Source organism: Pan troglodytes, chromosome 6, assembly GCF_028858775.2.
Source record: "Pan troglodytes isolate AG18354 chromosome 6, NHGRI_mPanTro3-v2.0_pri, whole genome shotgun sequence".
Classification (NCBI taxonomy): Eukaryota; Metazoa; Chordata; class Mammalia; order Primates; family Hominidae; genus Pan; species Pan troglodytes.
The window spans coordinates 127276416-127288518 of NC_072404.2; the positions used below are offsets into that span (position 1 = coordinate 127276416).

Consider the following 12103-nt stretch of genomic DNA (forward strand, 5'->3'; position numbering starts at 1 on the left):
CGGATCACGAGGTCAGGAGATAGAGACCATCCTGGCTAACACGGTGAAACCCCATCTCTACTAAAAATACAAAAATTAGCTGGGCATGGTGGCGGGTGCCTGGTGTCCCAGCTAGTCAGGAGGCTGAGGCAGGAGAATGGTGTGAACCCGGGAGGCAGAGCTTGCAGTGAGTCAAGATTGTGCCGCTGCACTCCAGCCTGGGCAACAGAGCAAGACTCCATCTCAAAAAAAAAAAGAAAAAAGAAAAAAAGAAAATACCAGGTGTGTTATATGTTGCCTCTCATTTAACTAGCAATCCAAAGAAAATTTTTGCTTGTAATCTCTTATTCATTCAATAATCTTTACCGAACATCTATCACAGGCCAGAATCCCTCTACATAGCTGTTGTTCTCGAGGGGCTCATAAATCTAACGGGGCAAGCTGAGGGATCAACAGATAGTTCTGGGACAGTGTGATGAGAACAATGGTAAGAGATGTGTGAAGATACCAGGGAGCTCAGGGAAGGGCAACTGGTCAGCTGAGAATATGAGTTGGGCTAGGAAGAAGGGGACAGTTTCTGAGGGAAGTTGTGGCCCAGGTGAGCCTCCAGGGATGAGCAGAAGATACTCAGAGGGAGAGGCAGGGGAAGGCTGACTCCAGGAGCCACAAGGCAAGGGAAGAGCAGAAAAAGCCAGCAGCAGAGGGTGAAGAACTAGAATGTGCTGGATGTGGTTGTAGCATCAAGAGGCCGGAAGTGGTGAGGAGTGAGGCAGTAGGGAGGTAGAAGGCTGGCATGCCCTGAGATGCCTGGGATTTATTCTCTCAGCAAGAAGCTTTTGAATGGGTCTTAAGCTGGGAAGTGACATGGCTGGATCTGCTCCTTAGATGAGTGACCCTAATGTCTGGGCTAGAGGCAGACAAGACCCAGGTCAGCAGGACCAGTTATCATAGGTGAGAGTTGATAAGGGCCTCACTATTACACAGTTACAGAAATGGAGAAATGCAAAGGAGGAATATTTGGGAGAAAATTGCCTGTGCACTTAAAAATACATTTTTTACCCTATAGTTCATTATTACTAGTATTCTCAGATAATTACAAGGGGTTCTTCCTTTGCAAGCTTTCTTTTGTTGCCTACTACAATACACTTTGTTCCAAATGTTTTTTATGACAATTCTTGATTTATAAGAACTGCTAAAGTTGTCATGATGAAATACAGCCACTTCTCTGCCTGCTTAGTAACAATAGCAGACAAAACAAAGTAATGCTGACCTTGCTAAATTTACTTCTGGGGATACACAGACCTAGATAAGAAAGCACGTAATGTAGTATTTAAAAAGTCATTTGTAAGGTTTACTTAACCCTATCACAGCAATGGAAAGAACTTTAAGAACAATACACAGGTTTACCCAAACATCCACCCCTAAATTAGGATGAAAACATAAATCATCTCTAAAATATGTTCTAGAATATAACCCAATATAGAAACAATACTTTGAAAAAGACATTCTCCCTGACAGCAATCTTACAAGAATATTCGTTTCAGTCATTTTTTTCTCTTTTCAAAATGATAAGATAGTGAGGTGCTATTTCAGCACTGTTTTTTACTGCCCATCGCCACCATCTGACTGATGTTACCTTATGCACGATGAGCTCATGAGTGCCATCTGGAAGAGTCCTACCATCTTCTTGCATCAGAGGGACAAAAGAAAACCCAAACAACTTCTTCTCTCCTTTCTCCTTTGCTGTAAAAAACAAAATTACTTGCTTATTTAAGTGTATCTATGTTCAGGTACATAGTTTGTCAAGAAGCATAATCATCGAGAAATATAACCCATACACAACAGTTCCCACTACACAATGCAGCACAGCTTTTCTGATAGGCCATCTATATAGAGCAGCCACCCTCTAATCCCCTCTTCCTGCCCCCTTATCTGCAACTTACATTTCTTGCCTAATTTTCTTTATGGGAATCACTATCTGAAATTGCTTTTTAAAAATTTGTGCATTGCCTGTTTCTTCTTTTTACCCCAAAGTCCCATTGAGGGCAGGGGTCTTATCTGTTTATTTTATTGTTTCAAAGAGTGCTAGGAACATAGTAGGTGCTTAATAAATATATGATAAATGAATGAACAAGTGAATGAATGAAAGTGAAATGGTTTGTTTTGATTACTACCCATCAAAAGGGAATCTCTAAGCTCTACCCCGGTCCATGACAGAACTTCTTTCCCTATATCCACACACGTAAGGAAAGTAAGTCCTGTTGCAGTTACCTCCTTGGAATAAGTTAGGCACGTTGAAAGACAATATGAATATTAAACCTATAGTTTAATAAGAGCTCACTACTCTGGAAGCCGGAAATGAGGCGATGAGGTTTTCAGATGCCTAATTAAGAATTACAATAGCTAGAAATGCCAAGGATCATTAGTAATTATTTATAGATAGGGAAATTGAGGTCATAGATGTTAGGTAACTTGTTGTAGGTCTCTTAAGCACCATTCCACTTCTTTCCACCAAGCTTTTTTTTTTTTTCCCTCCAAAAATGGAGAAAGCATTAACAGAACCTTCTTTGGTTAACTTGACTCTCCCTTTGTACTTAGATGGGCAGAGAGTTCTCCAGGGCCAGCAGCCTGTTAAGGGCTGGATGGTTACTCTTTCACAAGTGGAGCATTATACTTGAACAGACAAGTTCAACTTTGGGATGCAGTAAGATCTGAGCTGGAGGAGTTAGGTATGGTGATCCTGAAGATTGGACAAGAAGGTTAGCAACACAGCATTTAATTGCTCCAGGCATTTAAGCACAGAGAAGTGGAGCCTCATGCAGAAAACGGTAATTTTGTCTGGCTGGTGCTGGTCCCTAATATGAAGACATCCCTGAAAATGTAATTATAGCAAAGGACTTTCTTTTAAAATCATTAATTTCAACCCCATAGAGAAACTGGAAAAATAATTCATGTTTTTTAAAAAGTCAAGCAAAAATCACACCAAAGATCTCTCGGAAGAGATTTCCACATCAATGATAATACAGAAACTTGAATCTACAGGTTCATTTAAGAACAACTGACATCTTGACGACATTGAGTCTTCCTACGCATGACCATAGCTCTTGTATCCTTTATAGCAAAACTTCTCAAAAGATTTGTCTATACCCATTACTCCCCCTTTTCCCCCTCCATCTCATTCTTTAACTCACATTTACTACCACAGATTCACTAAAATCACTTGTCAGGTTCAATGAGTTCCATGATGCCAAATCAAATTATTCGTCCTCATCTTATTTGATCTACCACTGGCACCTGACACGTGATCAATCCTCTCTTGAAAAACTGCCTTCATTTAGCTCCTGGATTCTCTTCTTCCTGCATTGGCCTTCAACCTACTAGACAGTCCTTCTTAATGTCATTTAATGCCTCCTTCTCATCCTCCCAGCTCTAAATATGGCAAGTACCCCAGAGACCCATCCTTGGACTCCCCTTTGCTATCTAAACTTACTACCTAGGAAGTTCAATCAGTCTCAGACTTTAGAAATCATCAAAATTAGTGATGTGCTGGAGCTGGATCATACTGGCCCATAAAAGCTGAGACTGCACATCTCTCCCCAGTTCTACACTCAGTGATGTCATGTTGGAAGCTTGAAACTGGCCATAGTGGGAGTATCTACACCATGGAAATCAGCAAATGCTACAGTTCAGGGATCCTCCCCACCCCCTAGTGCTGGCTCAGTAGACCAACCACTGAACTGTATGTTCTCATTCCCAAGTTTCCAACCTGGACGTTACTCAACTGCCCACTTGACATCTTGAGTGTCTAATAGATATCTCTGATTTAACATGTCTAAAATGCAATGTTTGCTTTTTGTTCCCCAAACAGATTCTCCCTGTTGTCTTCCCCACTTAATTAAATGATTACTTCATTCTCAGGCCGACATCTTTGGGTTACCCTGGACTTTTCTCCTTCTTTCAGATCCAATCTGTTAATATTCTGTAAAAAAGAACTGAACCACTACCATCGTAATGCAGAACACTTTAAATCTCTTACTTGGAAGACTAAAAAAAGCTTCCCAAACGGTCTTTCTATTCCCAACCATACTACCTATAATCTATTATCCCATACAGTAGCCAGGCGTATCTTCACTCCAAATCCTCTCGTGGTTCTTCTCAATTCAAATAAAATGCACAGTCCTCATCATGAAATAAAAGACTATACAAGATCTGGCACCTCTGCTACCTTCCTGGTCTCCTTGCTATTCCTTGAAAAGGCCAAGCATATTTCAACCTCAAGCCTTTTGTACTGTCCTCTCTGCCTGGAATCTTCTTTCCCCAGACAGAATAGTCTCAATGGCTCAGGCCTTCATTTCTTTTAGTTTGTTGCCAACACATGTCCTTATAAGCGAAGTCTTTCCTGACTGCCCTGTGTAAAATAGCAACACAGTACCATCACTTTCTACTCCCTAGCTGCAATTTAAGTCTTCACTGCACTTCATCACTTGCTATCTGATGTACTATGTACTTAGTTTCTCAGCTATTATCTGTCTTTCCTCTCTGGAATGAAATCTCTGTGAGCAGGGCTATTTTCTTGTGCTCACTGATGTGTCTCCAGTACCCAGTAAAATGCTTGGCATATAGTGGGTGTTCAACAAATATTTGTTTCATGAATAACTGATGTTTTTGAATAAATATATGAACACACAGATAAATATTTGGAAGCCCACTTTATAAAATGATTGCATTGGTTATTCATAGTTTGTGGTATTATCAAGATTTTTTTCCTTCTTCTTTACATTTTGCTGTTTCTTCTGACTTTTAATTATGAAGATTAAAAGAAAAAACCTATGAGGAATTTTTGCAGTACAGGGACAAGAAGGTAGAGATCCAATAGATTTTACTGAAAATAGCCTTTATTCTACTTTCCAAGTTCTGAATTCGAATAATTACCTCCAAATGCTCTTTCTCTCTTTCCCCACTATTTCACCTTTATTTTCTCTTTTTCTTACCTTAAAGCTCAGACCTCATATTAGACCCCAGTGAGAATTCATAACAAAGATTGATGGAAGAAATAGTATGGCACCATTCGAAGTCCTTTATGTTTTCCTACTTCAAGTCCTTTACATGAAACTCTTCTGGGAATTTGGAAGAATTTTAAGACCCTGCTAGCTCTCTTCCTGCATTCAGATACATCCACACGAGCATAATTTATGAAGCTCCTGAGTCAATTCTGAAATATGCCATAGTTCCAGCAAAAGATAAAGTCCTCCTTCTCTGCCTGAACCTTGGGTAAAATACAACATCACTGTGGTAAATTCACCACAAATCTTTTGGCAAAGCCCCTATTCCTTCCAGACTGGAAGAGAGCCTGCTGCTTCTTCAAAAATGTGATTCTCCTGTATCTCTCGTTTGTTGTACTGCTCCCAAAACTAGATTCACCAAAACTTTCTCTGGTCACAATGCACACTGGCAGTGCTAAGATATACTCAGGGACACAAGGAATATCAGAAGATTCCTGGACTGGGGGTAGTTGGGGGAGAGAGATGGGGCTTGAGAGGGTGGTAATGAATGCAAAAAAATGGAAATAGAAACATTGAGAAGCGATAACTTTATGGATAGCAATGCCCATGTGGACAAACCCTGCAACAGTTCTATGTCTTGGGTTGTTTAGATCTGTAAAATGAGGCCGGGTGTGGTGGCTCACGCCTATAATCCCAGCACTTTGGGAGGCCGAGGCGGGTGGATCACCTGAGGTCAGGAGTTCAAGACCAGCCTGACCAATATGGTGAATAAAAATACAAAAATTAGCCAGGCGTGGTGGCCGGGCGCCTGTAGTCCCAGCTACTCAGGAGGCTGAGACAGGAGAATCGCTTGAGCCTGGGAGGCGGAAGTTGCAGAGAGCTGAGATTGCGCCACTGCACTCCAGCCTGGGCAACAGAGTGAGACTCTGCTTCGAAACAAAACAAAAAAATCTGTAAAATGAGGCAATTACTTCATGTTACTTCTAAGTCTTTTTCCAGCTGACATTATTTGATTCTCATCTGAATACTGTCTGAGAGAGTACAGTGATGCAGATACACATGAATCAGATATGCATCTGAACAGGCCAAAGGCTTTCCCAGTGGCTTCACATGCCATGAAAAGTCCTGGTGGGTTTCCCCAATCTGTGTGAGAGCTGGATCAGCTCCTGGAGATACCAGAATGGTTAGGGTTGCCTAAGACCACCAGAAACAGTTTAGCTTTTAACACTGTGCCTCCCCTTTCTGGCTAATCTTTCTAGAATGGAACAAACTGATTTTTACAAAAGTAATCAACTTAAGATCAACCCACATCTTCATGACAGCTCAGTAAGCAGGATACTCCAGCACAATAGAGACAGGTAGCCAATGCCACCAAACACTTACTGGAACAATGCCGAAACTCGAAGCGGATGTGTGCGCCCCGGAATTTATCCACAGGAATGGGAAGTTTCAGCAGTTCAGACCACCTGGGACTGTTGTTATGGTAAAGCACAAAGGAGTGGTACTCACTGGCTGGTGGCTCCCCAGAGCCGAAGGAGATAAAATCCTAACAAAGGGAAGAACACACAGGTTAAAGAGAGCTTCATCTAAAGATCTTTTGAAAAGGCAGAGCAATCACTTTGCTCTATCTGCCTGCCTCTCAAATAGCACTATGAAATTACCTCGCTGGTCCTTTGCCGTGTGTTTCTGTACTTGCTGCTGCTTAGCGGGGTGTATCTATTTAATTCTGATGCTGGTCTCCAAGGATTTACTGTGCCAAGGGTAGACCCGGGTGACACGTGGGAGATGGACGATTGCATGGCCCACTTGGAGTTCAACTACATGGCAAAGTTCCCAATCTGCCATAGTCAAAAGCCTGTTTTGTGCCTCAGTAGGTGACTCACTATGCCCCAGGGCCAACCTTCTTATTTAAATGGGTAACTGTATGTCTCTATGAAGAAGGGGCTCCTGAAAAATACTTCTTCCATAAAAACACCTGCTATTCTCACCCCAATTAGTAAGTAGTACCCTAGTCTTCATGCCTATTTTGGTCAGAAAGAAAATATATAGGATTAAATAATGAAATGGCTTTAAAAATATGCTGCATTTATCTCAGCACTTTGGGAAGCCAAGGCGGGAGGATCACTTGAGGCCAGGAGTTCGAGACCAGCCTGGCCAACACGGTGAAACCTTGTCTCTACTAAAAATACAAAAATTAGCTGGGCATGGTTACGCACGCCTGTAATCCCAGTTACTTGAAGGGCTGGGGTACGAGAATTGCTTGAACCTGGAAGGGGGAGGTTGCAATGAGTGGAGATCATACTACTGCACTCCAGTCTGGTGACAGAGTAAGATTCTGTCTCAAAAAAAAAAAAAAAAAGCTGCTTTTAAGTAATAGCTGCTGTAAGAAAATTATTGACACAATGAATTAAGCAAACTGTAAAAGTTGTTGTTGTTTTTTTTTCCTGGCTTGTCTTCAGCATGAAGACTGCGTTTTTCTGCTCTCTTTTCTGAAAGGAATTTTAGTGAATTAAAAAACAAAAGAAAGAAAACTACACAGGGGTGAAGGAGAAAAATAAGATAGAAAATAACGCAAATCAGAAATTAACTGATTGTAAATCAGAAAATAACTGATCACATTAAAGATTAAGTGAAAGCAATTATACAGACTTGTTTGACCTGGAAATATCAAGTATTAACATACCTTCAGGGTTTGGCCACTACTGTCTACAATAAACATCGTAACTTCCACATTTCTGGCCACGCTCTTCCCTCCTTTCTCAAATTCTCCCCTTTCAATAGTGATATATAAATCATTCCTCATTTCACCTATAAGGAAACGAAAATTAAAACCATGTTATATATATATTAGGAAATGTAATAAAGTGCTCTATCAAGAAAAACTTTAGTTTATACAATATACTGTTATACATACATATAAAAGTACAAATATATTTGCATTTTTATAAAAGTGTCCTCACCCTTACTGCCAACATCTGAGAAGAATAACAGCCAGCCTCTGCTAGTCTGAATTAGAAACACTGTAATTGTACATCTAGGAGGCGAATACTGGGACCAAGTAGGAAGGTACTGTCAAGTCTCACCATTTTTCAATATTTCCCTCATTTTATTTATGAGGTGTGATAATAAAATGACAGCCTAGCAGGGGTGGCTCAGAGAAACCAGTCTTATTACTTTATAGTCATAGCAATTTAGGGTAGGAGAAATACCTAAATGTAGTAAAATAATAGGACTGTAAAGGGTATAATTACAACTTAAATCTTTTCCAAAATTCATGGACAAAATGATCTCACTGCTGGAAGAATCCAGATTAGCATTTTATGAACACAGATGTAGAATAATTCAGTCATACAGACAAACTCGGCTTAATATTTCATATCATCAAGCTATAAAACAATTGAGAAAGGCCCTATATTCAAATAGACACATTCTATGTACATATATACTGTCGATTTTTTCTCTACTGGTGATTTATAAAATTTGAGTTTTTAAAAATCTCAACCCTTTCTTATTATTGCAAGATAAAAAAAGATAAATTTGATGCCAACTAGCAAACTTAGGCAAATGTGCTAACAGCATGCTTTTACTTCTTTTATAAAAATTAAACTAGCGGGAAATAATAAATGCATAGAGAAGTGAGAAATAAGTCAACAAAGCACAACTAGAAAGTTTTTAAAGGTAAATGGTGAGATGGCAAGGTCGAATTTACTTTTACTTAACACATATTTCAAAGACTTGAAAAAATTAAAAGTAATACTGTTTTCTTTTTTCTTTTCTTTTTTTTTGAGAAAAAAAAAGGGGAGTCTCGCTCTGTCGCCCAGGCTGGAGTGCAGAGGTGGGATCTTGGCTCACTGCAAGCTCCGCCTCCCAGGTTCCCACCATTCTCCTGCCTCAGCCTCCCGAGTAGCTGGGACTATAGGTGTGTGCCACCACGCCCGGCTAATCTTTTGTATTTTTAGCAGGGATGGGGTTTCACCCTGTTAGCCAGGGTGGTCTAGATCTCCTGACCTTGAATACTCTGTTTTCTAATAAAAAATTTCCCCATAAGAAAGAAAATCACTAGAAAGAAAAATAACCATATAACTATGTCTACAATTGGGAGTTTTATAAAACTTCTTCGTCAAAGTGTGCACAAGGAAGTATCCTAGTTCCTCAATACCATGGACCATGGGAGAGTATCAGTGTGCCAGATCATCTTCCTCTATAAAGACCAATTTTTTATGATGGCATCATTTGCAAATAACCTAGGCTGACAAGGATACAGGTGGGCCATAAAACAGAAAAACTGGGTAAGTTCTAAAAAGAATTACATCTTAGTCACCCTTTACAAAGAGTCTATAAAACATACATTAGTGGAAACAATACAGAGGTCTCTGGCTTATGAATTTCTAGTACTCTTATACAGCTCATACAAACCAACTTGGGAAGGCAATGAACTTAAAGTCCAGTAGAAAAGCAACATATTTCAACACTTTAAAAATTATATTTGTGTGCTTTGAAAGTTTTCTGTTTTAACTATTTCCTTTACTAATTTTTAGAGAATGGCCCAGTACATTTTATGTTTATTAGACTTTCTATTTCACTTGATTACTACATATATTTTTTACTCCCACATTTGATGTTATTTATTTAACAATTCCATTATAGAATCAACAGCAAATCAACTGACTTCAACAAACAAAAAATAGGTCTGGTACACACAATGGTCTGCACATGCTAGTTTAACAAGAGGTTTGGGAAGAAATTCTTGACAATAATGTTTCCACGAACAGATTTGGCAGGTAAAAAAAACAACACTCAAATCAAGATACTTTAGAGCAAAATATATTGGCTAAAAACAGCAGAATTCTTTTGCTTCTTGGAGTAAGTGACACATAATAAGTAGCTCTGCTTACAAATAGCCTATAAAACCTACACTGACTAATGGGAAGTGTAGCTACAGGGGTTGTTACCTTAGGAATTTCTTATAATGAGTAATTAGCTTGTCCAAACCACACAGGGATTAACTGTCCTGCAAAATAAAGACTAAGTGTTTCTTGGGAAGGTGATTTCCACTGTTATCTGCTGGAAGGACATGGCCTCTCAGACTCCAGCAAAGGCAAGCAAGAGGTGATAAGGGAGGTTTGCAAGGTAACCTGTTTCCCTCTGTCCATAGGCTAGGCCCAAAGGAGGGAAAATGAGGGATGTACTGCCAGCATCACAAAATTCTTTTTCTATGTACCTGTATTTATTCAACGAATATTTCTTGAGCATCTCCTGTATGCTAGATACTATTATTCCAAGCCAGGAAGATTCAGTAGTGAATACAGCAAAAATTCTTTCCCCAGAGTCTTGATTCTAGCAGGGGTAAGTCCTTAATAAATACATAAATAAGTAAAATATATAGTATGCTGAGCGATAATAGGCACTGTGGATAAAAGTGAGAAGGAGGATACAGAGTATTGAATGGGGATGGAGGGAGAGTTAAAATTTTCAACAGGGTAATAAGAGAAGGCCTCATGAGAAGATGAGCACCCTGAGTAGGCTACGGTGTTCGACAAAGGAGTAAGGTTCCAAAGGGCATTAGCTTCTCAGGCCAGTCCCCAAGGCCTGTTTAGCTCATAACACAGCTGAATTCTCCTATCTCTTCTTTACAAAAGAGATTCTGAATTCAAATACACTAAAGGCATTAGGTTCACAGGACAATCAGAATAAGGAGATACAGGTTCTAGTCTGTGCTACTGCTATGGTGTGTGACATCAGTCTATACAGGGTATTAGAAACCTCTGGGTCTCAGGTTTTCGTTATTAAAATGAGAATAGGGTAAAGGTGGGTAAACGAGAGGTGGTAGGAGAGACAACACTACTTTCTTATATTATGCTGTTTCTATGCCTTACAAAAGAACCTCCGGAAAATAACGCGTTCACGGAATCAAACCCCTCATACGTATGCTTTAATTTTCTGTTCTTTAACTGTCACTATCCCTGTAACCCCATTATCTTCTGCAAATCTTTTAGACTAAAACCAGATTTCTTTGAAGAGAGAATACATGACAAGAAGAACACTTCTCCTGGACGACATTCTCCATGTGCCTCTCCCCAGGAATTTTACAGCTTGCTTATGTTCCAATTTTGCAAGGTGCCAAGTTTTGCCAAAATATGCAGAAGGATCAAGTTGAAACAAGTGCTAATTAAATCAATACACTTGAGGTTGACTCTGGAGAAAACTCATGAGTCCAAATGGTGTTCAGAAAGCATCTTGGGTAATTAAGAGAGAAACCATCAAGTCAGTATGAAATGGAGTCATAGCACCCGTGTGAAAAGCTATTTCCCTGACAATGTTTATTAACACCTCGTACCTCTCAAGTTTATTACTCTGAAAATTTGATGTGCACCACACTTTCTTTCTCTTTAGCAGGCCTGCTGGCTAGGGAGCCTTTACACATATGAAGGCCTTTCAAAATACCACTGTAGATAAGATAAAGATAAGGTCACAAAATTGGGAACAAACTCAAGAGTTCAGTGACTGCAGTCAAATGGATCCATTAACAGCTTGACCTAGATGGGTAAGAGTTTCCATCAGTAGTTGAAAACTGTAATCCTTGTTTCTGTCTTATGAATGTCTTGGATAAAGGATACAGTGCATGATCACCATAGCATGTAAACCACTGTACACTGTCCCAGCGGCTTTATCTATTTTTTATATATATATGCATGTGTGTGTGTGTGTGTGTGTGCGTGCGCGTGTATTGCGTATACACACACACACACACAAGCTGGATATTTGTTAAGAGTTATGGAACCCAATAAAATTTCCTGTCCTTTAGTTTTTTTAAAAAAGAAAATGTGTAAATGACTTAGGTGAACTTAGATTACTGTTGATGATGTTGTTAATGATGATGGCAGTAGTAACAGTCCTAGTAGCAACAGCAGCAGCAGTACACTTTATTGAGTACCTACTATGTGCTGGGTACTTTGCAAAATGCTAGAAGTAGAACATCTCATTAAATTATCATATCAACTTTATAAAAAAGGCACTATCATTTCCATTTTGCAGATGAGGAAATTAAAGTGTAGGGATTAAGAATAGTGCCCTAGGTATTATCAGTGACCCCACATTACCTATGAAAACCTGTAATACCA

General features: G+C 39.6%; 1 protein-coding gene across 11 annotated transcripts in view; it reads right to left on the bottom strand.

The window, feature by feature from the left end:
• DOCK4 (dedicator of cytokinesis 4) overlaps window positions 1–12103 on the bottom strand; it is a 472223-nt gene that overhangs the window by 167841 nt on the left and 292279 nt on the right. For all 11 annotated transcript variants that reach the window (XR_008536523.2, XM_519315.8, XM_009453992.5 and 8 more), the window contains exons 14-16: window positions 7666–7790; window positions 6366–6528; window positions 1616–1722 (exon numbers count right to left, since the gene is read on the bottom strand). Coding sequence is in view for 10 of the 11 variants with exons in the window: in XM_519315.8 (XP_519315.6) it covers window positions 1616–1722; window positions 6366–6528; window positions 7666–7790 (395 nt within the window). In the remaining variant the exon portion in view is untranslated. The remainder of the gene's footprint in view (window positions 1–1615; window positions 1723–6365; window positions 6529–7665; window positions 7791–12103) is intronic.